The sequence below is a fragment of the Microcebus murinus genome, chromosome 4, assembly GCF_040939455.1.
Source record: "Microcebus murinus isolate Inina chromosome 4, M.murinus_Inina_mat1.0, whole genome shotgun sequence".
Classification (NCBI taxonomy): Eukaryota; Metazoa; Chordata; class Mammalia; order Primates; family Cheirogaleidae; genus Microcebus; species Microcebus murinus.
In genome coordinates, this window is record NC_134107.1 from 14,863,065 (window position 1) to 14,889,002 (window position 25,938).

Consider the following 25,938-nt stretch of genomic DNA (forward strand, 5'->3'; position numbering starts at 1 on the left):
CGGTATGGTCCCAGAGCCCCACAGTAGTAAGGGGCGTGGCTTTTGCCCTGGCAGTTCTACCTAAGAATGTCTTTCCAGAAAGTAGTATTCAAAGAACTGCATGCTTACATAATTGTGTTCAACACTTATCATCCTTAACAATAGGATTTGGTCTCTATCAAAAGATCGAATATGTCATCGTTAAACCACAATTTAGATAAAGTGGTAGGAAATGACACACGATGTCTACCTTGTGTTAAATGTCTACCTTGTGTTAAAACGTTAACTGAGAAAGTCGTTTACACAATGGGATTCCAACTGGTACACACAGACCAATGCTTTGTTTAAACAGAGCATCAATGCCATTCATAGACCCACCCTCCCGTGCTATTTAAAATATAATGAGCTTGTATGATGGACAGAGGGGAACAGGAAGAGTTGATGCTGGAAGGAACCAGAACTCAGGTCCCCAAGAGCAAGTCAGCCTGCCTCCTCCAAACAGCCAAGCTAAAAGTCCTCACATCACACTGACCCTAAGAACACCTCCTTTCTCCACCTGTACAAGCCAGGAAACTGGGCTGGGCAGAGCAAAACTGGCTGTCACTAGCCTCAGGTGGGAAGACGGGCCCAGAGAAGGGAAGTCATTTGACTGACTTCCATAGCAAGTGTCTGGGCCTTCCTGCCTCAGTGCTCTCTTAGGCTCCCTCCAACCAGAATAGTCCGAAAGCAGCAGCGCCCCCTTGCGCTGGTCTGTAAACTTGCACATACAAAATGGAAAAAAAAAACCAAACTAGGTAAGCATTAGGTTTTGGGGCAGGAGGAAGAGAATCCAGTGAGTAGCTAATGTTGGCTACCCGGTATGTACTATTCTAAACATTCCTACCTATTAATTCATTTTATCCAACACCCCTGAGGGGACAGGCATTATCCCCATTTTACAGATGAGGAAACTGAGGCCCAGGGAAGTTCTGTAACTCACTGGCTATGACACAGCTAGTCAGAAGCAGAGGTGGTGGCTCAGGCAGCCTGCCTTTGGAGTCCATATGTTTGATCAATACCCTGAAGACAGAAAAGGTTGAGTAGCCAGAGCCGGGGCCACCCACGTAGTATCAAGGTCGCAGGCCTGACCTGGGCACTCTAGTTCCCTCTGTAACAGCTCTCTAAGCTCATGCCCTACCAGAGGCCCAGAAAGGTGTCTGAAGCCAAGTTCAGTCTTTCCTACCAGATTCTTCTCCCTGCCTGCCTGAGGCTGAATCCTACCCCCTTTGCCCCCCAACCACTACCCCTTCCTAGCCTAGAAGGTCTACATGCCAGTCTGCCAAGGCCTTTGCTGCCAAATCAGAGATGCAGGCCCATGCCACACACAGGCCGCCCCGGGTCAGCAGAACAGCCAGTGCTGGTGCTGACCTATCCAGGGGCCGTGCCCACCATGGCAGGCCGCGTCAGGGCCAACAGGCTGCCATCCAACCTGTGCCATCCCCCCGTGTGTGGGGAGAGAGGCCGGTGCTCGGAAATGTCTCCCGGCGTCCTTTAGCAGCAGCTGGCAGGCTCAGAGCAGCACCTGGGAAGAGCTCCTTCAACTCAGGTTTAGTTCTTTTGTCCCTGAGAACTCTGGGTCCCTCTTATCCCCAGTGGCACAGGGTGCTTTGAGGGTGCCCCAGTCAGAAGTCCTGTGTCTGGGGAAGTTGACAAGCTGTCACGGGCCATTCCTTCCTGCCAGGTTCCCGACTCCCAGCTGTTGCTGTTCTTGGCCCCTGTCATGCTTTTACGCCCGTATACCTTTGCCTTGCTCTGTTCTCTGCCCAGAACGCCACCGTCCCTTGCTGGGTGGCAAAGTCCCCCAAATTCAGCCTTGGGAGACACTGGACTCCCAAGGGGATGGCATATATTATTTGTAAAAGAAGCCACAATTCTGAAAGGACAGAAGGAGGAAGAAGTTTCTCAGACAAGTTGTTAACAGGTAACGTCTCCACTCTGTTTTCAGTAGTTTGAAATCATGGTCTGTTGAGCCCATTCAATAAGGCCCCTGTTGCCTTCCCAGAGCCCCGGGGCCCAGGTTTTGCTTGGGCGCACCTAGGACAAGGGCAACAGCCAGCAGCCCAAGGACCACCCGGAGGAGAGGCCTAGGGCTGGAGTTCCTTCTGGAGCCTTCGAGAGAGAAGGGGTTTGAAGGACTGCAGGATGGACGAGGCTCCCTTAATCCTCTCCTCTGCACCAGGCCTTTGTAATGAGTCACCCCGTGCAGCACCGAAGCCACCTTTCTGCAGATGAGGTGGACCGTGTCTGTCTTCGCTCAGTTCCCCACCGAATGCAGTTGCGCCATCTCCTGTCCTCCCTGTGGCCGGAGCTTCCCCATTTTGCCAGCACACTCTTGGGCGGGGGTGGGGCGATGCCTGAGGAGCCCACCCACAAGCCCCACACCTGTGGGCCCAACGTGGGCTCCTGCCTGTAGGAATCCTCAAAGCCCACTGGCTCTGGACAGCTCACAATGTCCCGGGGCCTGCAGCTGGGGAGGTGGGGACGGGATTCCGCAGGCACCTGTCCACCACCTTGAAGTGGACAGTCTGGCCTGGCCCAGGCAACACCCATAGTGGCATGCCCTTGACCCTGTAGTCATAGCTGTGCTGTAGGCCTGGGAGGCCACACTCCAGCCATGGCCCCACGATGACCCCAGGCCATGGCCTAGTCTCCTGCCACCAGACATACCACAAACACCTGCAATAGCCCTGATCCCACCACCACAGCAGGGCCCAGGCCTTATAGGAGGGAGGCGGCAAGTGGGAGCCTCTAAGGGCAAAAGGGGCCCACCTGGGGGAGCACCCACTCAGCCACCAGGGGGCATGGCGAAACTCCTGCCCCAAAGGCAGGGGCAGACACCCTCCCAGCCAGGAGCCCTGGGTGCTGCCCTCTGCCCTTCACTCTGGCTCTCTGGCCCGCAGCTGGGGCCTGATGCTTGCTCAGCAGCAGTGATCGTGGCTGTGAAGGAGAGGAGAGAGCTTTCTAGGAACATTAAGGCTGCAGGGAGGGCAGGACCCATGGCCGGGAAGTGGCCCTGCGGGCCTTGGGCCCCTGAGTGCCTCCCTCCCAAGCCTTCCCCATCCTGTCCCTGACCAGGCAGGCTCTCCAGGGACGCTGCCTGCCTGGAGGCCTCAGCACCACAGGAGGCTGCGGGACAGTGTAGTCACCATGCCTCCGGCAGGGCGTTAGGGGCAAGACCAGGGTGACAGGGCCCTGCCCTCAGAGGGGGCAGCAGGATGGGACTGCAGGTGAGGAAACAGACTAGTAACACCTCACCGGGCTTTCTGAGGAGTAAGACAGTTAGTGTGATGATGACTATTACTAATACAAAAATATCAAAACAACAACTAAATGTAATGTGGCATCCGGGACGGGACCATGGAACAGGAAAATGACATTAGGTAAAAGCTCAGGAAATGGACTTTAGTTAATAATGATTTGACTCTGGTCTGGGAGAAGGTTAAAAAAATAATAATGGATCCATATTGGTTCATTAATAGTAGCAAATGTATCATACTAATGTAATATCAATTACATAGGAATAATATACTAATATCAATTACAGAGGAAACTGGGAACTCCCTGCATTATTGTCTCAGTTTTTCTGTAAATCTAGAACAGTTCTAAGGAATGAAGTCTATTGAAAACAACAAGAACAGGGCTGGGTGCGGTGGCTGATGCTTGTAATCCCAGCGTTTTGGGAGGTTGAGGTGAGAGGATCATTTGAGATCAGGAGTTCAAGACCAGCCTAGGCAACATAGCAAGATAGCAAGACCCCATCTCTACAAAAAATAAAGAAAAAATTATCCAGCTGTAGTGGTGTGCACCAGTAAGTAGTCCCAGACACTCAGGAGGCTGAGGCAGGAGGATTGCTAGAACCCAGGAGTCCGAGGCTGCAGTGAGCTATGATGATGCCACTGCATTCCAGCCAGGGAGACAGAGTAAGATCCTGTCCCTGAAAAACAGCCCACGGTCTGCAGTGTTCACCATATGCCAGGCACACACAGTTCCAAAGCCTTGCCTATATTAGCCTTGCCTCATACTACCCAGCCATCCTCTGAGGGGGGAACTGTCCCCAGCCCCATTTGATGGCGCTAATTCCTGCAAGCCACTGGGACCCAGCAGAATCTGAGCTCTGCAAACGTTAGGAAACACAGGTGATTAGCATTTACAGCAGTGGGGCGCGCATCCAGCCCCTACAAATCGGGGGTGCTAATGCTGACTGTGCAGGCTGGGCGGGAAGACAGAAAGAGACACGTAACGGTGCACTCGATGGTGTGAGGCAATGATTTCATGCTTGGCAGTGATCAACTTTCGCCGTGACTAGGGCTCAGCTGGGGAAAGCCTGGGGGGTCTGGGAGTAGAGTAGGGAGAGGCGCCGACCCAGTGGAGGGCTGAGGCGGTGTGTGGAGGAGTCTCTGGGGGGAAGGGCTCCTGAGCAGAGGCGGCAGAGCCGGGGGTGGGGGCATGGGGCTGTGGTGGGGACACTGCATTGAGGCACAGGGGATTTGGGGAGAGCAGGGAGGGAGCGGGGCGCACGGAGGGCCAGAGCAGCTTCAAGCTGGGCGGTGGGTGCTAGAAAGGGACGGGCTGGGGGGGGGGGAGAAGAGGACGCTGGAAGAGGGGAGTGGCCAGTGAGGGGGTTTCCTGAGGGGCAATATGGAGGCTTTAAACTTTATTTTGAAATCATTTTAGACTTACGGAAAGGAATTTCCATAGATCCTTCTCCCGATTCCTCAGATGTTAACTGCTACCTTCTTATGTTTGCTTCGGCTCGTTCTCTCTCTCTCTCTGTCTCTCTGCACATGTACACACACACACACACACACACACACACACACACACACACACACACACCCCTCTGTACCGTTTGAGAGCTGGTTGCAGACATGACTAATTCTCCTTTTGCTCTAATCACCTCAATATATATTCCCTAAAAGGGAAATAACCATTTCAGTAAAATAATCAGGAAATCAGTATTATAAACACAACTGTCTGCAAACACAAGCAGAAATGATCTGCTTATCTGGCATGCGATACCAATTGCCCTCATAAGGACTTTCACAGCAAAGGGGAGAAGTGTTTCTGCCAGCCTGAGGGTCCAGTCCCGGACTGGAGTCTCCAACGGGCAAACCTCTCCGGCCTCCCCCAGTCTCCCGCAGTCCCTCTGTCTCCCTCTGTCTTCCACGTCCTCCGCACCTTTGAGGGGTGCCGGCCAGTCACTTTGCAGAGCACCCTAAGTGTGGGTTTGTCTAGTGTTTCCTCCTGGTTTAGGCAACAGACATTTATCATCTCACGGTTTTGGAGGCTGGAAGTCCAAGGTCAAAGTGGAGGCAGGTGTGCTTTCTCCTGCGGCCTCCCAACCCCTCATCCCCCCGGCCCACAGCAGGCTGTCTCCCCGCCCAGTCCTTACATGGGCTTTCCTCTCTGCTGTGCATCCTCCACGTCTCTGTCCAGATTTCCTCTTCTTCTAAGGGCACCAGTCAGAGTGGATTAGGGCCCACCCTGATCGCCTCATTTTAACTTACCTCTTTAAAGGCCCTACCTCCAAATATAGTCACATTCTGAGGGACTTGGGGGACATATGAATTTAATGCATGAATCTAGGGGGGCACAATGAAGCCCGTTGCAGGCAGGGGCGCCCCAGAAGTGACGCCATGTCCTTCCCAGCGCGTCCCATCAGCAGGCACATCCTGCTGGCTCGTCCTGTTGCAGCTGTGACTTTGATCAATCTGTTAAGGTGGTGTCTTCAGGTTTCTCTGCTGTAAAGTTACGGTGTTTCTCTTTGCATCTTATGGGGAGATGCTTTGGAACGATGCAATTATCTTGCTTGCTCCTCATCAAATGTTCACCCGTTAGGTGGCGGTTGCCGTGCGGGTGGTGCTCCCCGACCCTCATCATTTCTTCTGCATCCATGCGCTTCCCTGATGGGGGTGTCAGGCGCACAGAGAGCCTCCGCTGGGGTCGTGGAGAGGCCTGGGTTTTGTCTGGGGTTCACTGCTTGTGGGCAGAGGGCCCTGGGAAGTCACTTACCTGCTCCCCGTACCCCCATAGCTAGAAAATAGGGATGAGAATGTTATGGTGGGGATGGAATTGGATAAGACACAGGCGTTTCCTAACCGATCTCGGACCCCTAGGGAGAGCATGTCTCCCAAGGCCCTGGAAATGGGCGGGGAAGAGAAGGGAGTTTCCTGGGGACCAAGGGCAGAAGGACGCCCTTGAGAAGACGGTGCCAAACTGTCGCGGAGAGAGACAGCCCTGAGCCCTGGGTTCCGACTCCACGTTCTTGCAAAGACTCAGGGACACCAGAGCTCATCAGCCTGGGGGGTCCCAGCTGCCCGGCTCACCCACTAGGGGAAGTCACTTCCCTGCCGTGTGACTTGCTTTCCTCCTCTGCATGGCAGGGCTCACAGCAGCACCTCACGCGTGGGGTGCCGTGAGGGTTAAGGCCACCCACGCTGAGCTCGCAGAGCAGGGCCTGCACGAGGCAATCGCAATCGTTCAGGCACAACAGCCATTAAAACCGCCGCTATTTTTACAGATGAGGAGAGAGGGTCACAGCGAGGGGACTTCACTTAGAATCTTGGCTTTACCCACCTGGTCTCTTTCCAAACTTCAGTTCGTTCATTTCTCTCTTTCCTTTGTAAACCTCTTTTTTAATTTTTAAAAACCAGACTTCAGTTTCTTAACCTGTAAAACGGGACCTAGAATGCGATCGACATGACTGGGGTGCGGGAGATGGAAGTGTCGGTTTCCTGGCCTGTCTCTCCTGCTGGTGGAATCCGGGGACACGGGACAGCACGGGGGAGGGGGGGGCCCTCCAGGCTGGGGAGGCAAGGCAGCGGGGACACAAGCAAGCCGGGAAACCAGCAGGGAGCAGCGTCCTCCCTCGGTGGCCTGCAGAGTGACCCAGGGGGAGCCCAGCTGTGGTCCCTGTGGACTATGCTTGCCGCAGAGATACTTCCAGAAAGCCTGCGGGAGCACATGTAACGGCAGAAAGGCGGCCCTGCTTGTCCTGCAGAAACAGCGAGCCTCAGGGAATCCTGCCCGCTGGGAAGGGCTGGGCGCTGCTGCTGGGCCACCCGGCCCTGGGTTCTAGCCCCTCTGCTCCGCAGTGGAGCCCCCTCAGCAGCATCGCTTAACCTCCAGGAGCCTCAGTTTTCTCTTCTGTGAGTGGGGAGGATGGGTAGTACGTGTAAAGCGCTTGGCCTGGTGCTGGTCCCACAAACCTTAGCTGTCGCCGTTTGCAGCGTGCCGAATGGGGCCCTCAGCAAGAGGTGTGCACACCCTCACCCCAACCCGAGACCGTGACCCTATTTGGATAAGAGGGCTTTGCAGATGTAATTAAGGATCTCAAGATGAGATCAGCCTGGATTATCCAGCTGGGCCCTAAATCCAATGACAAGTGTCCTTTCAGAGACACAGGAAGAAGGAGGAGGAGGCCAGGTGACAAGGCAGAGGGCACCTAGAGCCACCAGAAGCTGGAAGGGGCAAGGAAGGAGCCTTTGCTAGAGCTTTTGGAGGGAGTGTTGACAGCTTGATTTCAGACTCAGGAATCTGGAACATCTGTCGTTTACAGCTGCCAAGCTGGTGGTGACTTGCTGTGACAGCCCTGGGAACTGGCACATGTGTGAGCCTGAGCCCAGTCCAGGGTCTGTCTCTGCCTGTTCTGCCTCTTATCTTCCCTCCTGAAGTTATTAGTCACCAAGCTTGTACCCACTGCCGGTGCAGACAGAGCCAGGGAGAACTGCACCAGACCGTGGGTAACAAAGAACCCAGAATGGGTCACCACGAAGGACTGGAGACTCTGGGGTCCGCACATGGAAGCCAGTATTAGAGATTCATTCTGCTCCGCTGACATTTGTTGGGGCCACTCCCACACGTCAGGCCCTTTGCTTGGCTTGAGACGAGGAGATACAGTAGGAAGAGTCTCTGTCCTCAAGTTGCCCATCATAAGGGTGGGAACTGTGCGAAAAAGAGTCACCAGGGAGGGCAAGGGTGACTGTCGGTGAAGGGAAGTGGAGATATGGAAGTGGGGACGAGAGGTGGATCTGTCTGTGAGGCTCGGCAAAGGCTTCCCAAGGAGTCAACCTCTGGCCGGGGTTTTGAAGGATGAGTAGGAGTTTTCTGAAAGACCAAAGGAAGAAAGGGCATTCCAGAGCAGGGAAAAGCAGCATAAACATGGGCACAGAAACAGCTTGGTGCGCACAGGGCAGGAGGAGACAGAGACACAGGCTGCTGGCGGAGGAGCAGCAATGCAGGTGGAGAAATGCAGAACTGTGTGGGTGGGGCCAGGTCCTGGAGGGGCGTATAGGGCCTGTGAGGAGTCCTGGGGTGATGGTGGCACCAGGGTGCTCAACCGGGGCCTCTCACAGGTGTCAGGTGGGGCGGGCCTCTCCCGCTGGGCGTGGGCAGCCCGAGGGGCTGTAAGGGGCCGGAGGATCCAGGGCAGGCTTAATCTGCTTCCTGCGTCTCACTTCCTGTTTGATCGACTTCTTTACAGTGGCCAGAAAAGAACATGAAGAACCTGCTTACTAGGGCGGGCCGAGGGGGCAAGCTCACACATTGGCCCCTTCGCTTGTTCCCTCGTTCCCTGTTTGCTAAACACACCGATGCCATATAAGCTCGGCGCCTTTGGCCCCTCGAGGGCCCAGCTACACTGATGGCCGCAGACGGGGGCCCTGCGGGATGAGTCGGGAGGGGAAAGGGCATTCCGGGCAGCGGAACAGCACGTGCAAAGGCACTGAGGTGGGGAAAGGGGGATGGGGTAGCTGTGGACAGGGGGCAGGGGGTGCCGGGACTGGTGTCCGAGTGCTGCATTGGGAGAGGCTCCGAGCTGAGGTTGGGAACGCAGACAGCTCCTGCGGGAAAGGTCTGTGCGCCAGGCAGCGACAGTCTGGAATCGTCTCCTGCACGGCAGGAGAGGGTGCTGATGCAGAGATGGGCCCGACTTCCGCCCTTTGTTGCTGTGACCTGAAGTTCCCAGCCATGGAGAAGGTCGTGCCTTAGGGACTGGAGTGGAGCCGCATCTTTCTCCCGGCCCAGGGGAACACAGGACGTGGGACAGGGCAGGGCACAGCTCAGGCTAAGATCTGCCCCAGCCTCTCCCCCGGCTCCCAGAGAGGCCAGGCTGAAGTGGCTTTGTAGGCGCCCAGCCCGGCCCACCCTTCCGGTCAGAAGGCCCGAGGCCTGGGCCACTGTGTCTCCCCTCAACCCAGGACCCCTCCAGGGAGGCCCAGCCCACGGACGTCCCTCCCCCAGAGTCACTGCAGACAACAGCCAGAAATAATAATAGCGGCAACTGGTGCCCATGTCCTCACTCTGTGCCAGGCCCTGGGCTGAGCACTTGGCTTATTATGCCCTGTGGTCCTCACAGTGGAGGCAAGAACACAGGCTGAGAGGGCAGGCGCCCCTGCAGCCCAGGACGGCCACAGCAGCTCCCTGCCGCACGCGCGCCAGACCTGAGGACCCTCGTTCTCATTCCCGAGCTTCGGTCCTCGGCGTGCCCCTGGCCCAGCAGCACTGGTGTCCCCAGGGAACTTGGCAGAAATGCCAATTCTAAGGCTCCACCCCGACCTGCTGCATCCCCTTGGGGCGGGGCCCAGCGATCTGGTTTCGAAATCCTTGCAGGTGATTCCGACCACACCCAAGCTGAAAATCGCTGTCTATGCTGTGTTCGGCTCTCAGGGAAGGCCTGGTCACCGTCCTTTGGACTCTAAACTCGGCTCTGTGAGGACCCACCTGACAGTCTTGGTGTCCTCCTGCTCCCCAGCACCGGCCTGACACCTCGGACTCCTCCACGCAGGTGCCAGACTCGGCCGCAGGTGTCACCTGCTGAATTGGAGACTCCCATCCTCCGCTCCCCACCAGCGAGCCCCCGCCAGGGCCCCCACTGCTCTCGTCCACTCCGAGACTCTTCCTCTCAGGGTGCCCAGCGTGGGCTCCTGAAACGCCAGGGCAGGAGGCATAAGCCGGCATCCTGCCCACCCAGCTTCCTGCCTCCACCATCCTCCGCCATGGAGGCTGAGGGACATGGAGGCTGAGGGACATGGAGGCTGAGGGGCATGGAGGCTGAGGGACATAGAGGCTGAGGGACATGGAGGCTGAGGGGCATGGAGGCTGAGGGACATGGAGGCTGAGGGGCATGGAGGCTGAGGGGCATGGAGGCTGAGGGACATGGAGGCTGAGGGGCATGGAGGCTGAGGGACGGGACACGGGGCTCTCCGAGGACGTGCAGGAAGGCCGTTTCCACCGTGGGAGTTCAGCTAAGGAGCCAAAGACAAGTGTCACCGCCTCTTTCTTCAGAAAATGCCTTAGGGCCTTGCTCATCTGGAGCACATTTTGTTTTTGTTTTTTTTTGTAATGTTAGTAAAACATAGTAACTTTTTTTTTTGTTAGTGTTGAGTTGTCCTCGAGGAGGGCTGGGAAAGGAGCCATGACAGGATTAGAAACAAGGGTTGAGAGGGATCAGAGGAGTAAAGGTTTTAGCTGGAAAAGAAGCACCGTAGCAGGCGTGCCGTGAAAGGTTGTGCAGGATGTTCACTGATCAAGGCTGCTGGTGGAGGGGGCAAGGGAGGGCCGGGATCCAGGGACAGGACTGTGCCCTATCTAGGGCCTGACTCCCAGAGTGCTAGGATTACAGGCGTGAGCCACTGTGCCCGGCTAGGAGTACCTTTTAAAATTTGTATTTTATTGCTGCGAAGTTACTTACCTACAGTCACATAGCTAGGGAGTGGCAGTGCCAAAACCAAACAGTGGCAGTCTGGCCCCACAGCCCCTGGGCTTAACCACTGCACCACACTGCCTGCATGGTCTTGTCCCCGGGCTAGCCGGTTGGGCACAGGTGCTGGGCAGGGATGAGAGTGCTCTCCCCAAGGTGGAATGCAAACATCTGCCTGTTTTCTCGGGAGGGCTGCAGGCACATGTCTTTGAAACTCCGAGCCCTCCTGATGTAGAGGAAAGGAGACATTTTCCTATTGCTAATGATTGGGATTGGGCTTTGTATGAAGCTGAGGTCTAAATGGAAGGTTCTTGTAGAGTCAATCCCATGGGAGGTATCCTTGCCCCATATGGGGGTATTGAGGTCTTAGCATGTTTTAATGAGTGTCTACTAGGTGCTGAGATGCTGAGGTTGAAGGAAAGTGCTCTGGTGCCAGGAACCTTTGTCAGCAAGGGAGAATAAGGACTTGGGGGACAATAAAAGGCAGACTTACATGCTCCCATCTTCTCTTATCCTCGGCCTCTCCCCAGAGGGGAGAGAAGCTGATTTTCATAGGCACTTACTGTGCGCTTTGTATAACCTACCTCATTTGACCCTCGCCACAGCCTGTGAGCAGACCTCATCGCTCCTGTTCGCAGGTGACAACACTGGGGCTCAGCAAATGGAAGTGACCGGCCCCCAGCCCACATTCCTCCCCCTGCCCCCCTGCTTTCCTGGCTGGGGAGCCCCCAGGGTCCCTCTTGGACAGGCCCCCTTGCTGCCGGGGACCTCAGAAGAGCTGGAGGGGTTTATTCTCCAAGGATTATGGTGTCAGGGGAGGGCAGCCCAGGGAGAGTGGACAGATGGACAAGGCACCCTCCTCGTCATGCACTTACCCCACACACTGGTCACTCTCAAAAGCACAGCCCCGGGCACCCCGGGCTCCCACTGTCTCGCACACACCGATTCCCCCACGTGCGCTTGCTCTGCGCTGGAGCCTTCTGCTGGCTCCTTCGTGCAGGGGGCGGAGCCGGGCTGCCAGCATCGATGGAGATTGATGATACTGGAACACTGAGTGGCAACTCACTCTAGCTGTCCCCGCCTCCCCCCACCCCACCCCTAAAAACACACACACTCCAGGGCTGACGGCTATTTCCTCCCTCTCCTCCACTCCCCTGCCTCCTCCTGCCTGGGGCTCTTATCTAGCTGCAGCCAGAGCTGACCTCCTCCAGGGCTGGAATCCTGTGTTTTCGGCGTGCCCAGGTAAGGATGCCGTGGCCCAGGGACTGGGCAGCCTTCGTGTCCTCTCTGGACCCACAGAAGGTCCAGTAGGACCAGGCGAGAGGGCTGCTACTAGCTAGGATGGCAGAGGGTTGAGTGTACCAAGGACTGGAGGGCACTTGATGCTCAGAAAAGGGCAGGACTAAATGAAACGTCCTCGGGCATTGACCAGATGCCAGGCACAGCTGCAAAGCATTCATACACCTTGTTCCATATTCACAAGATTATACCAGCAGGCTTAGGGTGGTCGACCCAAGTCCACTCAGACAGGAAGCCGAGGAGCTGGGATTCAAACCCAGGTCTAGGAGCCCCACAGCTTGCATTCTCTGTCCCCCAGCCCCCTGCCAAAGCAGGACCCTAGCTGCTGGGCTCCCCGAGAATCCTGGGAGGCGGGGGCTGTCCCCATGCAGTCAGAGGGACTGATCTGGTTTCCAAGGGTGGAGCAGGACTGTGCTCTCTGAGGTCTCTATGGGACTTGGACAAGCGGCAGCTGGACTGAAGGGAATGTTTCAGAGCAGCGTGGAGATGGCACTTGGCCGTCTGCTGGGAGTGGCCTCTGAGCCCCACCGCTGCAGCTGGGGAACGTTGGGCAAGTTGCTGTGCTTCTCTAAACCTCAGTTTCCTCTTCTGAAAAATGGGGGTCTCGTAGGCTTACTGCAAATGTAATTGCTTGCTCTGCAAACTCTAAAGCCTAGGAAGTATGGCCATTCTCAGCGGCACAGGCTCCTCTTCCACCTCCATGCGGATCCCTTGCTCCAAGGGGCTCATCTGCCAGCGAAATTCTAGTTTGATATCCCAGGACCCCACCCCAAAAAGGCCAAGATCCCTGGAAGGGAGTGGCTTTTCTCATCCTGGCCAACAGTGTTTCCCTTGGAAAGACGAGTACTGAAGACCATTGCTCCCCCTTCCTCTCTTCTTCCTCCTCCCTCTCTCGTGCTCGGGGCAGAGGCAGAGGGAAGGGCTCAGGCTGGGCACGGAACTGCTGCTCCTCCATGTTTGTGTCATTTGGGTGCTCGGAACCAACTCTTTAAACAGGGAGGCTCAGTTTCCTCATCTGTAAAATGGGCTGGAGAGGAGTATAGCACCTTTCTTCTAAGTGACAGACCTGCCACTGTACCCGCCTGTTGTGGGGGCCCAGGACAACCTGAGTCCCCACCCCTGCTGCCTGCCCCCAGCCCCTGCAGGGAGGCTCCTGCCCCAGCTTCCTCAGCCCTCGTGGATCTCGACCAGCCTCACAGCAGATGGCCCCTGGGTTTCTGACGAGGCTGGGTGTGTGCACGTCTGCGGGGCTGCCTGTCTGCCAGAGCCTGGCTCCCCCGGCACTTACCTGAGTTGTTGCCCAACAAATACTGGTTGAACGAGAGTGTGAGTGAATAAGTGAGTGAACAAGGGTAGGATTCCTGGCGCGGGCAGTGCCGCGTGGCTGCCCCCGGGAGGGGAGAGATCTTTTGGCCCCAGTGGGCCCCCATCTGGGAGTTCCTCCTGCCAGCTCTTATCTTATTTCCTCTCCGGCTATCAGAGGAGGGCCTGGCTCCAGTGTTTGAGGTCACACACTTTCCCAGCCACCACTGTGGGAGCCAAGGGTCGCAGGGAGGATCTGCTGAGCAGCAAGGTGTGGGGGGGGGGTGTCGGGTGGGAAGGGGAAGCATAGACTCCCCTCCCAGCCTCACCCCCCCAGGCCAGCAGAATCCTCCTGCCCTATAGTGGGGCCACGTTCAGGCCCCAGTGCTCTGGGGATTGGGAAAAGGGGTCCTGCGTGGCCCGTCCTTGTTCCCATTTTCCATGTGATCTTAGACCACTTGCTTCATGATCATCACAATGACATTGATTCAGCGCTTGCCCTGTTCTAAAGGCTTTCACATATTGACTCATTTAGTTCTCCCAGTAGCTCTCTGAGCTAGGTACGGTTATGACCGACACCCACGTTACAGAAGAGGAAACAGGCTCAGAAAGGTTAAATGACTTGCCCAGGGTTGCACAGCGAGCATATGGGGGAGCTGGGATGTTATCCCCCCACTTCACCACCTTTGGGCAACCTCACTGACACCCAGCAGCAGCTCTGCCACATTCATGGGTCATACCCGACTCTCCTGGCCAGGCTCCTGCTCCAGGCTTCTCTCTGGGTTCCCCTGTGGCCCTGCACTGCTAACCTCAGCACCTCCTCCCCCACCGCAGAGCCCCGGTGGCCGGCCGCGATGTCAGCCAACGCCTCGCTGAAGCCGCTCTGCCCCATCCTGGAGCAGATGAGCCGCCTGCAGAGCCACAGCAACTCCAGCATCCGCTACATCGACCACGTGGCGGTGCTGCTGCACGGGCTGGCCGGGCTGCTGGGCGTGGTGGAGAACGGCCTCATCCTCTTCGTGGTGGGCTGCCGCATGCGCCAGACCGTGGTCACCACCTGGGTGCTGCACCTGGCGCTGTCGGACCTGCTGGCCGCTGCCTCCCTGCCCTTCTTCACCTACTTCCTGGCCGTGGGCCACTCGTGGGAGCTGGGCACCACCTTCTGCAAGCTGCACTCCTCCATCTTCTTCCTCAACATGTTCGCCAGCGGCTTCCTGCTCAGCGCCATCAGCCTGGACCGCTGTCTGCAGGTGGTGCGGCCGGTGTGGGCGCAGAATCACCGCACGGTGGCCGCGGCCCACAAGGTCTGCCTGGTGCTCTGGGCGCTGGCTGTGCTCAACACCGTGCCCTACTTTGTGTTCCGGGACACCATCCCGCGGCTGGACGGGCGCATCATGTGCTACTACAACGTGCTGCTCCTGAACCCCGGGCCAGACCGCAACGCCACGTGCAACTCGCGCCAGGCGGCCCTGGCCGTCAGCAAGTTCCTGCTGGCCTTCCTGCTGCCGCTGGCCATCATCGCCTCGAGCCACGTGGCCGTGAGCCTACAGCTGCGCCTCCGCGGCAGCCGGCGCCCGGGCCGCTTCGTGCGCCTGGTGGCGGCCGTGGTGGTGGCCTTCGCGCTCTGCTGGGGGCCCTACCACGTGTTCAGCCTGCTGGAGGCGCGGGCGCACTCCAAAGCGGCCCTGGGGCCGCTCGTGTGGCGCGGGCTGCCCTTCGTCACCAGCCTGGCCTTCTTCAACAGCGTGGCCAACCCGCTGCTCTACGTGCTCACCTGCCCCGACATGCTGCGCAAGCTGCGGCGCTCGCTGCGCACCGTGCTCGAGAGCGTGCTGGTGGACGACAGCGAGCTGGGCGGCGCGGGCAGCAGCAGCCGCCGCCGCCGCCGCGCCTCGTCCTCCTCCGTGTCGCCAGGCCGCCGCCAGGACTCGCTGCGTCCCGCGCGCCTCCTGCGCTGGCTGCGGGGCGCACACGCCGCGCCCCCGCACAAGGGCCGGGCCCCATCCCAGGACGAGAGGGGACCCCTGAGCCGGGAGCACAGCACCACCTAGGGGTAGGAGGCGCCGGTCGGGGTCCCGAAAGCACTGCGAGGGCCCCATCATGACATTGTTGACGCGGACTCCACCCTGTCACTGGCCCAGGGGCAGGACCCAGGCATCTGCATTTTAAAGCACCGGGGTGACTCAGTGGATCTTTTTCAGAAACAAAGCGAGTTAAGGCAGCCCTTCCCAAACTGTGATGTGTCTGAGTCCCCAGGCAGCTCCTTAAAGTGCAGTCTGACTCGGGATTCTGCACTTCCAACAAGCTCCCAGGCCTGGCCTCGGTGCTGCTGGAACCACGCGTGGAGTAACAAAAGGGAAAACCTTTAGACTTCTCAAATCAGGGCACCCTGGGCCAATCTCCCTGCAGCTCAATTCTACCAACCAGTGGTGTACTTTAGGAGAAGAGGGAGCAGAAAGGTTTGAGGAGCCCTGTTCCAGTGTAATTTCTCTGCTTTAGCCATTTGACCAATGCTTATTGTGCTAGACACTTTATCCCACAATCTTTATTTTCTTTGAGACAGAGTCTCACTCTGTTGCCCAGGCTAGAGTACTGTGGCATCATCATAGCTCACAGCAACCTCAAACTCCTGGGCTCAAGCGATCCTCCTGCATCAGCCTCTCAAGCAGCTGGGACTACAGGCACGTGCCACCATGCCTGGCTAATTTTTTTCTATATATTTTTAGTTGGCCAATTAATTTCTATCTTTAGTAGAGATGGGGTCTCGCTCTTGCTCAGGCTGGTTTCAAACTCCTGACCTTGAGCGGTCCTCCCGCCTTGGGCTTCCAGACTGCTAGCATTACAGGTGAGCCACCGCGCCCGGCCTACCCTACAATCTTAAGGCAGCTTCTGCTAGCTGATCTTTACAGATGAGCACACTCAGGCTCAGGGAGCGTAAGTAACTTGCCTAAAGTTTCAGGCCTAGTGACATCAGCATCTGCACCCTAACCTGAAGCACCGATTACTATCTGACAAGTGAAAGAATGTCCTTTGACCCACCGAAGATACATCAGATAATAGCTCTGTGGAGCTCCTATCTCAACCCTCGCGACCCAGCATTGCCGGAAATGTTTACGAGGCAGAGAAAGCACGTGTTATGGTTAAGTGTTTGGGAAACCTGGAGCTGATCAGTCTAATGGGCATCATTACTGAAGGTCTTCTCAGTCTTTAGATGAATGTACCTGGCAGCAGGCCTGGGGTTCTGTGGGACCCCTCTGGACACTGGTAACCCCGACATCTTTGCAGCACCCACCTCCTGACTGCAGAGGGATGGGGAACTGCCACTTCCCATTTGCAGCTGGGAGGGGTGACTTGTATCTCTGTCCTGGCACTTACACCGCACTGTGTCTATTTTCTCCACCGGCAACGGACGTGGGGGCAGAGACTGCTGTTTCAGCTCTGCATCCCAGCGGCTGACCGAGTTGAGTGAACACTTGCTTGCTGGCTGAAACATCAGCGGGAGAGCCAGGATGAGAAACTCTTGGGATCTTGGTCCCCTGCCCCCGGTGCCACTGAAGGCTGGGCTGGCCACTCACCATTTCTTTCCAGTGGAGGTGGGGCCCAACCCCCAGCAGGCGTTCAGCAAACTGAACAGCGACATGCACAGCTGGCTGAATCGCCACCCTGTCTTGACGCCTCACCCCACTTCCCTCACAGCACTCTCCCAGCAGACGGGCGCACAGTGTTCTACTTGTTTATTATGTTCTCCCCATCAGAATGAAAGCCATGGAGGGCAGGGGCTTTTGTCTGTTTCCCTGGTGCTTAGAATTGTGCCTGTACACGAGAGGCATTCCATAAATATTTGTTGTAGACTGGCTGAGCATGACTTAGGTCTTTGGGGCTTCTGCAGAAGCTGGTTTGGAAAAGGGGGAGCTAGAGAGAAACCCCGCTCCTCGCAGCAACCTCCCTATTTGAATCCTTCTGTGTTGAAAGTGGGGAGGCGCTGGATTCGGTCTGCTGGGTGACAGGGTCAGTGGGGCTCAGAGGTAGCCGCAGCAGCTTCGGAAAGTGTGCAGGGAGTGGATTCCTGACTGCTGGCTGCCAGGCCTGGTGGGAGGAGTCTCTCTCCATCACCAGCTCACTGAGGAACCAGAGAATTTACTGTTCTTGGACGGAAGGCACTTAGAGAAGGAGGGAAGGGGGTTGAACCTCTTCCCTCGCCCATCTCTGCCAGGTCCCAGGTTCCTCTTGGGGCCTCTGTCCACAAGCCTTCAAAGGCGTAGGAGCCCTGGATGGGGTGAGGTCCCTGTTTTAGAGCCAGGGAGTTGGACAGCCAGCTCCAGCAGAGGCGTCTGACCAGTGGGCAAGAGTGCTGTGTCTGACACGGGTTTTGGCCATGGCAGGCGTCTTGAGCTCAGATCTTGGCTGTGGGCCGCTGGGGCGGCTGCTTCTGCAGCAGGGCCAGGGTGTCCCGCTTCTCAATGGAGCGCAGCTGCTTCTTCTTCGCCCGCTTGAGCTTGGCAGGGTTTCGGATCTGGGGGTGGCATGGGGGGAGGGCATTAGTGTGGCTGCAGCCTTTGTCCCTGCTCCCTGGGGAGAGAAAGGCCACCCCAAGGGGCCTGGATTGCAGCATGAGAGCAGGCACGTGAGGCCAGGGGCCGAGGCTGTGGTTCGCACCCCTAAGTGTGGCAGGGGGTTGGGGGAAGACGGGACACTCACCACTTGGACAATCTCTGCCTTCCGCTCGTTCTCCAGGCGGCGTTTCAGGTTCTCAGCTCGGCGCTGTTTCTTCTCCTGGAACACAGACAGGATTTGAGTCTGGGAGCTGAGGCAGCCCTGTCTCCCAGGCCCGAGAGGAGCGAGGGCTGGCAGAATTCCCAGGAGGAAGGGGAAAGGCCCTCCTGCCCAGGCTCTGGGCTGTGCCTGGTAGTGCTGGTGGAGGGCCTGGGACCCTCTGCGCAGGCCAGTGAGAGCAATCCTGTGCCCTCAGGCCCAGTGCCCAGAGGCCGACTGTGGTGGAAAGTTCCTTGCTGCACATTGGAAGGCGGGTGCTCGGACAGGCAGCTGAGGACGGAGGCTTAGACAGGAGGCCTGTGCGGGCCCCACGTACCACCCTCCTGCCACGGGAGAAGGGGTGGGCTGGCCCCTCCCTTATTTCCACCTTCCTGGAGTCTCCCTGTCTCCCCAGAATCCCTGATGCGCTAGAGTGCAGGGCAGGGTGAGGGCTGGAACCTGAGATTCACCCAGGTGCAGGGCTGAGCTGCAGGGAAGCGGCTCTGGGGTTATCTGGCCTGGGTTCAAATCTTGACTCTGCTACTTTCTAAATAGTTGACTTCGGCTAAGTTTCTGTGCTTCAACTTCCCCATTTTTAGAGTGAAGATAACCATAGTATCGACACCTTGCAAGACTGTTCTGAGGAATAAAGAGTGATATGCGTGCAGGGCTTGGAACAGCACCCAGCTTTTTGGGAACAGTCTTTTGCGGGAATGGGAAGCCCGGTGGCCACTCTGACTGTCTCCTGGCAGGGCCAGGGCGAGGACGTGGGCTCCAAGACTGCTGCACGCTCAGAGGCTTTGGCAACTTGGGGTAGCAGGGGTGGCCTGGCCTCTGGGGACAAAGGAGAAGTGAGACTTGGGCTCCTGCGGTCAGAAGGGGGTCTGGGCATCTCTCCAAGGGATGGTGAGAAGTGAGAAGGCAGCTCTGTCTTGCCCAAGAGGGTCCTAGGGCCACACAGGAAGTAGGTAAGGCTTTATCATATGGTGGCAGGCACACCGTCCCTAGGGGCTCAGCTATAGGTGACTTAGAACAAGGGATAGATGATGGAGTTCCTAAGCTGGGACTCTGGTGCACTGTTCCTCCACCCCTGGGGTCGCTAGTCCAGCAACATCCCACTGATTACCCTGGTCCTGGGGGCTGTCGCTGACCAACGCCCTCATCTTGCTTTCTCTGTGGGCTGCCTGCTGAGCACCCTGCTCCCTCCCACCGAAGGGAGTCCCTGCTGCAAGGGGTGGAGCTGTGACCCTTTACAGGGGCTTCCTGGACACTAGAGACAGTGGGTGTGAACCTCTCATGGAGCATTTCTGGCTCTGGGATGGGTGGCGGAAAGGAAGTGGAGGAAAGGTGTGGGGGCTGCTTCTTGGAGAATGACAGCAACAATACTGGGGACAAGGTTTTCCAATCTGTAAGCCTTGTCCACCTCAGCAGGTCCCAGGGCAGGGACCCCGACCGCATCTTATAGAATGCGCAGCGGGGGCTTCTTCTTAGCCTCCAGCCTCTTACAGAGGCCCAGGCTAAACCGGATGGTCCCCTGGGCTTCCCAGTCAGTGGTCCCAAGCTGTACTTCTGCTTCCGGCCAGGCTCCCTTCCTCCCTGGGGCCCTCAGGCTCCAGACCTTCTCTTGACCAACTCAGCCCCCCGGGCACCCATGCAAGCTCCCCTCATCCAAGTCTCCACCTTGGCCTGGCTGGCCCCTCACCTGCCGGCGTCTCTCCTTCTCCTCCTCCAAGTGCCGGGCGAAGTCCTTGGCCAGCTTCTTCTCTTGCCGTTCCTTCATCTTCCGCTGCCAGGATGTGCGCAGGGGCTTGTCCTGAACCATCTGGGAGAACCTGGCCAGGGAAAGGGGGTGCTTGCAGAGGCTGTGGGGTGCTGCCCGCTCTGTCCCCCCTCGGCTCCAGGCTCTGGACCTTCTTCCTGAGCCCAGCCAGAATTGCCACCCTACTCACCTGGCAGGCAGCCCCCCAGGTCTGCAGACACTCGGGGCAGGAAAAGACCGTGATTGTGCTGGCTGCCACTCCTCAAGCCCTGCTACATGTCCCTGAAACGAGTACTCTGGTTCTCTCCACTTTACAGGGGAGCAAACCAAGGCACAGACAGGCTGAACACCTGCTCAAGGTCACCTTGTGCCTGAGTGGAAGTCAGGAGTTGAGCTGTTGTGACGAGTCCAGGCCATACAACCTCTGCTGGAAAATTCTGTGGCTTCCACCAAGCACAGTCGGCCTGGGTGTGACTGCCCCTGGAGATGGGATGCTCATGCCCTATGGAGGTGGCCTGTTCCATCTCACCATGGCCTGAGTGGCTGGGGCTCTGTGTCATGGCTCAGAATCTCTCCCCATAGCTGGGGAGAAATGAATGTGGAATGGGCGTTCAGGGCTATCGGGGAGGTCTGGAGTTTCTGAAAAGTGATAATGATTTTAGAGTCATGGGAGAAATGTGAGAACGTAGAGATTTGTGGGTGGGATGATGTGTCTAGGATGTGCTTTAAAATATTCCAGGGTGAAAAAAGAGAAGACATGTTGAGGACCAAAGATAAAGCTGGAGCAGTAAAATGCTGAGCAGTGTTGAAGCTGTGATGGGAACACGGGGGTTCATGAAGCTCCGCTCTTTTCTGTATGCTTGAAAACTTCCTTAATAAAAAGTAATAGCAAAATGAAAACAAGTCTCCCGGTGGCCGCCACATACTGCACTTAGGTCTTCTTCCTTTAATGATGCAAGGCCTGTTTGGGGTCCCACGGCCCTGCTGCCCTCTGACCCCAGCATCCCTTCCTCCGAGGGCCTCCTGCTGAAGATGCGATCCCCTAAACACTAAGAACAGGACTGCTGCATGGACTTCCTCCTTAGCCTTACAGCTGGGCTCCCCAAATTGGGGTATGAGAACCCTGAAGGGACAAGGTGGTGGAGCCTGGAGACACACAGAGCCACAGGACACGATGACACGCCTTTCTAGAGCAGGGCTATCGCACAGAACTTTCTGAGATGGTGGAAATGCTCTATATTGGCACTGTCCAGTAAGGTACCCACCAGTCACAGGTGGCTGTTGAATGTTTGAAATGTGGTTGGGGTTGACAGAGAAATAGATTTAATTTTAATTACACTTACACAGCCACATGTGGCTGATGGCTTGGGTACCGAGGCAATTCCAGGGCATCGGTTCTGCCTGGGGATTGAAGACAGGCCCGGGCTCCCAGTCCCGAACACACCAGACTACCCGGGCGACCTTGGGCAAGGGAGCCTCTAAGTCTCAGCCCCCTCCTGCATGGGGATGAGAATCATTCCTGTCCCAAAGGGTGCTGGAGGATTCATTGACACATGCACACAACAGGTGTGCAATAAATGCAAATCCTCAGAGCACAGCCAGCAGGGAGATGGCACATCCGAGGGCACTGTGGAAGTGGCATTTGGCATGAGCCAGGCAGGGGGGCTGCAGCAGGTCTCCCCCACCCTCATGCCGTCCCAGTGCCGCTGCCTCCCTCCCTGCTGCGGGCACTGCCTGCACCTGTCTCTAGACATCACCTCCTGCAGCTGCTTCCTCAAAGATCCCAACTGTCCCCTGAGTGGCCTGCTGGGCCCTGACCCGCAAGACCTGCCTGACGCTTCTGAAGCCCTTTCAATTCCCTTGCACCAGCGTAATCACTGGTCCCGTCTTCACCCCTGCCCACCTATGTCTGTACTCAGCTGGCCAGACTGATCTTCTCGAAAGCTGTGCCATGTCATTCCTTTGCTCAGCAACCTCCAGGGCTCCTGAGCTCACTCAGGAAAGCCAGAGTCCCTGCAAAGGCCACAAGGCCCCCTGCCCCTCTGACCTGACTCCTTGCTGCTCCCTGATTCCAGCAACGAGATCCCTGGACCGTCTCTCAAACAGGAGCATGCTCCTGCCTCAGGGCCTCTCAACTTTCTGTCCCTCTTGCCTGTTACTCTCTCCCCAGCCAGATGTCTGCCTTGGTTCCCTCTGTCGCTCCATTCAGGCCTCTGCTCTATGCCCCTTTATCCGCCAGGCCATCTCTGACCACAGCAGCAACGTCCTGCCCACTCTGCTCTTCCCTGGTCCCCTTCCTAGTTTATTTGTCTTTGAAGCTCTTATTACTGACATAGTATATATTTACTTGTTTTTTATCTGTTTCCCATAACTAGAATGTTTGCTTCAGGAAAGCAGGGACTTTGTTTTGTTTACAGCCATGCTTACCCAGAGCATTATGAATTGCTTGAATGAGTGCTGGGTTCTAGGGGGTCTATGGACAGTCTGATTTAGAGAGGAAGACAAGCAGCCAACAAGAATCACCCAAGTATTTGTAAGTAAGCATTTGTGCAAATGGAGATGTTACAAAAGAGAAGTACACAGTACAATGGTAACATATAGCTTGGGGACTTATCCCCCAACTGGACTGGATAAAGAGGAGCTTTTTAGAGGGGGTTACATTGAAGCTGAGCTCTGAGGGATGAGCAGGGATGGGCCAGGGGAAGAGGCTTTTGAACAGAGGGAATAGCATGTGCCAAGGCCCTGAGGTAGGAGGGAGCATCACACACTGGAGGAGTGTGGAGAGGAGGTTGGTGTGGAAGACTCTAGTGAGGGATGGGGAGAGGAGGGTGGCCCTCTTTAAGGAGTCTGGAGTGCATGCTCCAAGGAGCAGGAAGTCAGGAAGAGCTTTCAGTTAGGGCAGGGAGCTGGAACCAAATGTCCTCCCTTCCCATTTCTTGCTACCCTGCTCCAGCTGCTGATCCTCAGTTTCTCGTGCTGATCCCTGTGCATGGGCCCAGCCCCTTCTTGCTCAACAGACTAACCCTCCCCCCACCCACCAGAGTACCAGGACCCCAGGCTCTGCCCACTCAGCTTGCTCAGCACCCTCTTCTCATATGAACCAACCTCTTCATCTGGTTCTACCTGGCCATCAGTGGCCGCACCATTCTCCTATGACTGGCTGAGACAGGGTGGATGGCAGTGCCATTAGGCACTTCTCCAACTTTTATAGTCACTCCAGCTTCAAAGTCTCTCTCTGATTAGTGACTTGCAGCAAATTACTCTCTAAAACTCAGTTTCTTCTTTATTTAATGCGGGGGGGGGGGAAATAATACCCACTGCCTAGGGTTTTAAGAGTACAGAAAAATGACATCAGCACAGAACCTGGCACAAAGCTTGGCAAACTCTACCCTTAGTAAATGTCAGCTTCTTCCTTAAAAACACCCTCCTTCCCACAGGTCCTCCACAGCCAGGCATTCCCGCTTCTGCCCCGTGGTTCCCATTAGCTCAAATGTGAACTGAACCCCACCTCTCCTTCCTGGCAGCCTGAGCCAGTCCTTCTTCAGATAAGCCTCTTCGCTCCTCCTTTCCACAAACACTTATTATGCACTTAGCACAGAAACACAAGGAAGACCTCGGGCCTGCCCTTAAGAAGGTTGCAATCCAATTCAAGGTGAATCCACAGGGAGCAGGTAAAGGGATTTCCTGCATAGGCTTTGATAGACTGCATACACTCACACATGTGCTCCAGTCCTGCATATTCCACTAAGCCTCAGTTTCCTTATATATAAAATAGTGTGGGAATAATAACGCCTGCTTCATAAGGTTGCTGTGCTAATACTTGCTCTTCTGTCTTTGAAAGGCTCTTCCACCGGCCAATCCTTATTAAAGGGCTTAGCACAATGTCCTATATAATCAGCACTCAGATAATAGTGGGTGAAGACCTAACTGCTTTTATCAAATACTGGCTGGTTTACTTGCTTCTGCCTCCTTTACTAGAGAGGGCAGACAATGGAAATGTCACTTGAATGAATACACAAGGGAGGTGCTATAGGAGAGGTCCACAGGGGCCCTGAGGAGGAACAGCATCATAGACATGATCCTTGAGGGCCTAGCCTCACGTCTCACCCTCCCCGGGATCCAGGGCATTTTACCACTTTCTGATTATAATTACCTGTTTGCTGACCTCCCCCTCCCCCACTAATGTGAGCTCTCTCCAACCCTGGCGCTGTCTGTCTACAGCCTGAAGCAGGGCAAAGGTGGGGGGCCCCAACACCATAGAAAGCCCCACCCCTACCCATGCTGTCTCCCACTTTACCTTTTCTTGGAACGGTCCTTCCATACCCGCCCCGATTTGGGCTTCCCTTTCGGGATTACAGGAAGCTCCTCCTTCTCCTCCTTCAACTTCTTGCACACTGGGTCCTGGGCTGAAGAACTTTTTCGCTTCTTCTCCCCGAGGCCGCCTGTCACCGTCTCACCTACCGGAGGTGGCTTGCTTGGCTCGTGCTGACCCTGTGGGGAGCCTGGTGCTTCAGGTGTCAGCTCCTGTAGTGGCCTCGAGGGCTCCGGACCCGGTGCTTGCTGACCTGGATAAGGCTCTGGTGATCCTGGGCCTGGCTGCAGCTGATTTTGCGGGGCTTCCGGGCTCGGCTCCTCCTTACTCTGGGCCAAGTCCGAGGCCAGTTCTCCCAGGCCCTGAGAGAATTTTGGTGACTCCTCATTTGGCGTTGCCTGACGTCGGGGGGATTCGGGATTCGCCTCTGGCTGTCTTTGGAGCGATTCCAGGCCCAGATCCTGCTGACGCTGGGGGGACCCTGCGCCCCGCTCTGGCTCACTTTGGGGGGACCCTGCGCCCGGCTCTGGCTCCCTTTCGGGGGCCCCTGCGCCCGGCTCTGGCTTCCTTTCGGAGGCCCCTGCGCCCGGCTCTGGCTCCCTTTCGGGGGCCCCTGCGCCCGGCTCTGGCTCCCTTTGGGGGGACCCCAAGGCCGCACTCTGCTGCCGACTGGGAGATCCCGGGCATGTCTCCGGCTGACGTTGGGGGGATCTCAGGCCAGCTTGCTGCACACTCCTAGGTGACCCGGGCTCTCTCGTTTCTTCTGGGTTCGACTCAAACTCCACAAGGGCCCGTCTCGCCCGCGAAACTGTGGTGGGGCTCTCGGGGGATTCAGGTTCTAGGCCTTCCAGCCGCCGGCTGCGCCTTAGCGGCGTATCCATGGCCCAGCCAGAAAGTTTCCAAATTCGAGCCCACGTGCAGAGTCTTCCACCGCCTCTTGGGTAACCGGCGCCTTCCTATGACGTCAGGAGCCGCCACATCTGTGCCGGGCAGGAGGGGCTGTTGCCGAGGACGCCATGTTGGTGAGGGGCAGAGGCGGGGTTGTCCGCCTGTGGGGGCTGGGCTGAGTACACGCATGCGCAACGCGCCTGGGCGACGTTACTTGTGATTGACTGGGCAGTCCTTTTCCCGGATTTCACTCTTGTCGGTCTTGTAAACACAGTTTCCTGGGAAAGGAGAGCATGCGGGCGGAGAAGGGAAGGAGGGTCATTTCCAGGGAAGAGGGGAGTTGGGAAAAGGTCCAAGGAATTCGTAGGCAAGTCGGGATGGAAACTTCGCCTCTGAGTCACTGCCGTGCCTGCTCTCCTTCGGCCTCAGTTTCCTCATTTGTAGTATGAATGATTTTGCACTAGCTTAGCGCGTCTAAATGATCCTGTAGGAGTACTCCTCGCTGCTTGAGTGAATGCTACCTGGGGATCCCAGAGGTGGGAAATATGTCTTTTCTGTGTTAAATGTTCACACTCTTGCCTTCTCTTCTCCTGCCCCGTGCTTCAGTATACGATCTGTGGCTCTCCCTTTCCACGTTGTCAACATGTATGGGTGAAGTCGAGGTACCAGTAAGACACACCACCTTTGTCTTGTGGCACACCTGGGCCCTCCCTAGCTGCATACCTTCCCGCATCCCCCTTCTGTTTCCCACTTCTAGAAACAAGTTGGGTCATCTCTGATCTTCCTTTTGGCCAAAACAGTGGCTTTTGCCCCTGTGTGTGAACCTGCCTCCCGGCCCTTTCCTTGGTATTCACCTGTAAATGTACTTTGCTCACTAATGCTTTGGGGCTTCATCAGTGGGCAGGCCTT

At 56.6% G+C, this 25,938-nt stretch overlaps 2 protein-coding genes across 2 annotated transcripts; one reads left to right on the plus strand and one right to left on the minus strand.

Annotated features, from left to right (window-relative positions):
* The first annotated feature begins 11,849 nt into the window (after positions 1 to 11,849).
* On the plus strand, positions 11,850 to 16,694 carry PTGDR2 (prostaglandin D2 receptor 2). The gene is made up of 2 exons (XM_012778356.3): positions 11,850 to 11,959; positions 14,153 to 16,694. The coding sequence occupies exon 2, from the start codon at positions 14,173 to 14,175 to the stop codon at positions 15,367 to 15,369; it is 1,197 nt and encodes a 398-aa protein (XP_012633810.2). The 5' UTR covers positions 11,850 to 11,959; positions 14,153 to 14,172; the 3' UTR covers positions 15,370 to 16,694.
* Positions 16,695 to 17,036: 342 nt separating this feature from the next.
* On the minus strand, positions 17,037 to 25,109 carry CCDC86 (coiled-coil domain containing 86). The gene is made up of 4 exons (XM_012778346.3): positions 24,127 to 25,109; positions 19,773 to 19,902; positions 18,017 to 18,091; positions 17,037 to 17,831 (listed from the first exon to the last, which is right to left on the minus strand). The coding sequence occupies exons 1-4, from the start codon at positions 25,020 to 25,022 to the stop codon at positions 17,712 to 17,714; spliced, it is 1,221 nt and encodes a 406-aa protein (XP_012633800.1). The 5' UTR covers positions 25,023 to 25,109; the 3' UTR covers positions 17,037 to 17,711.
* Positions 25,110 to 25,938: the final 829 nt, after the last annotated feature.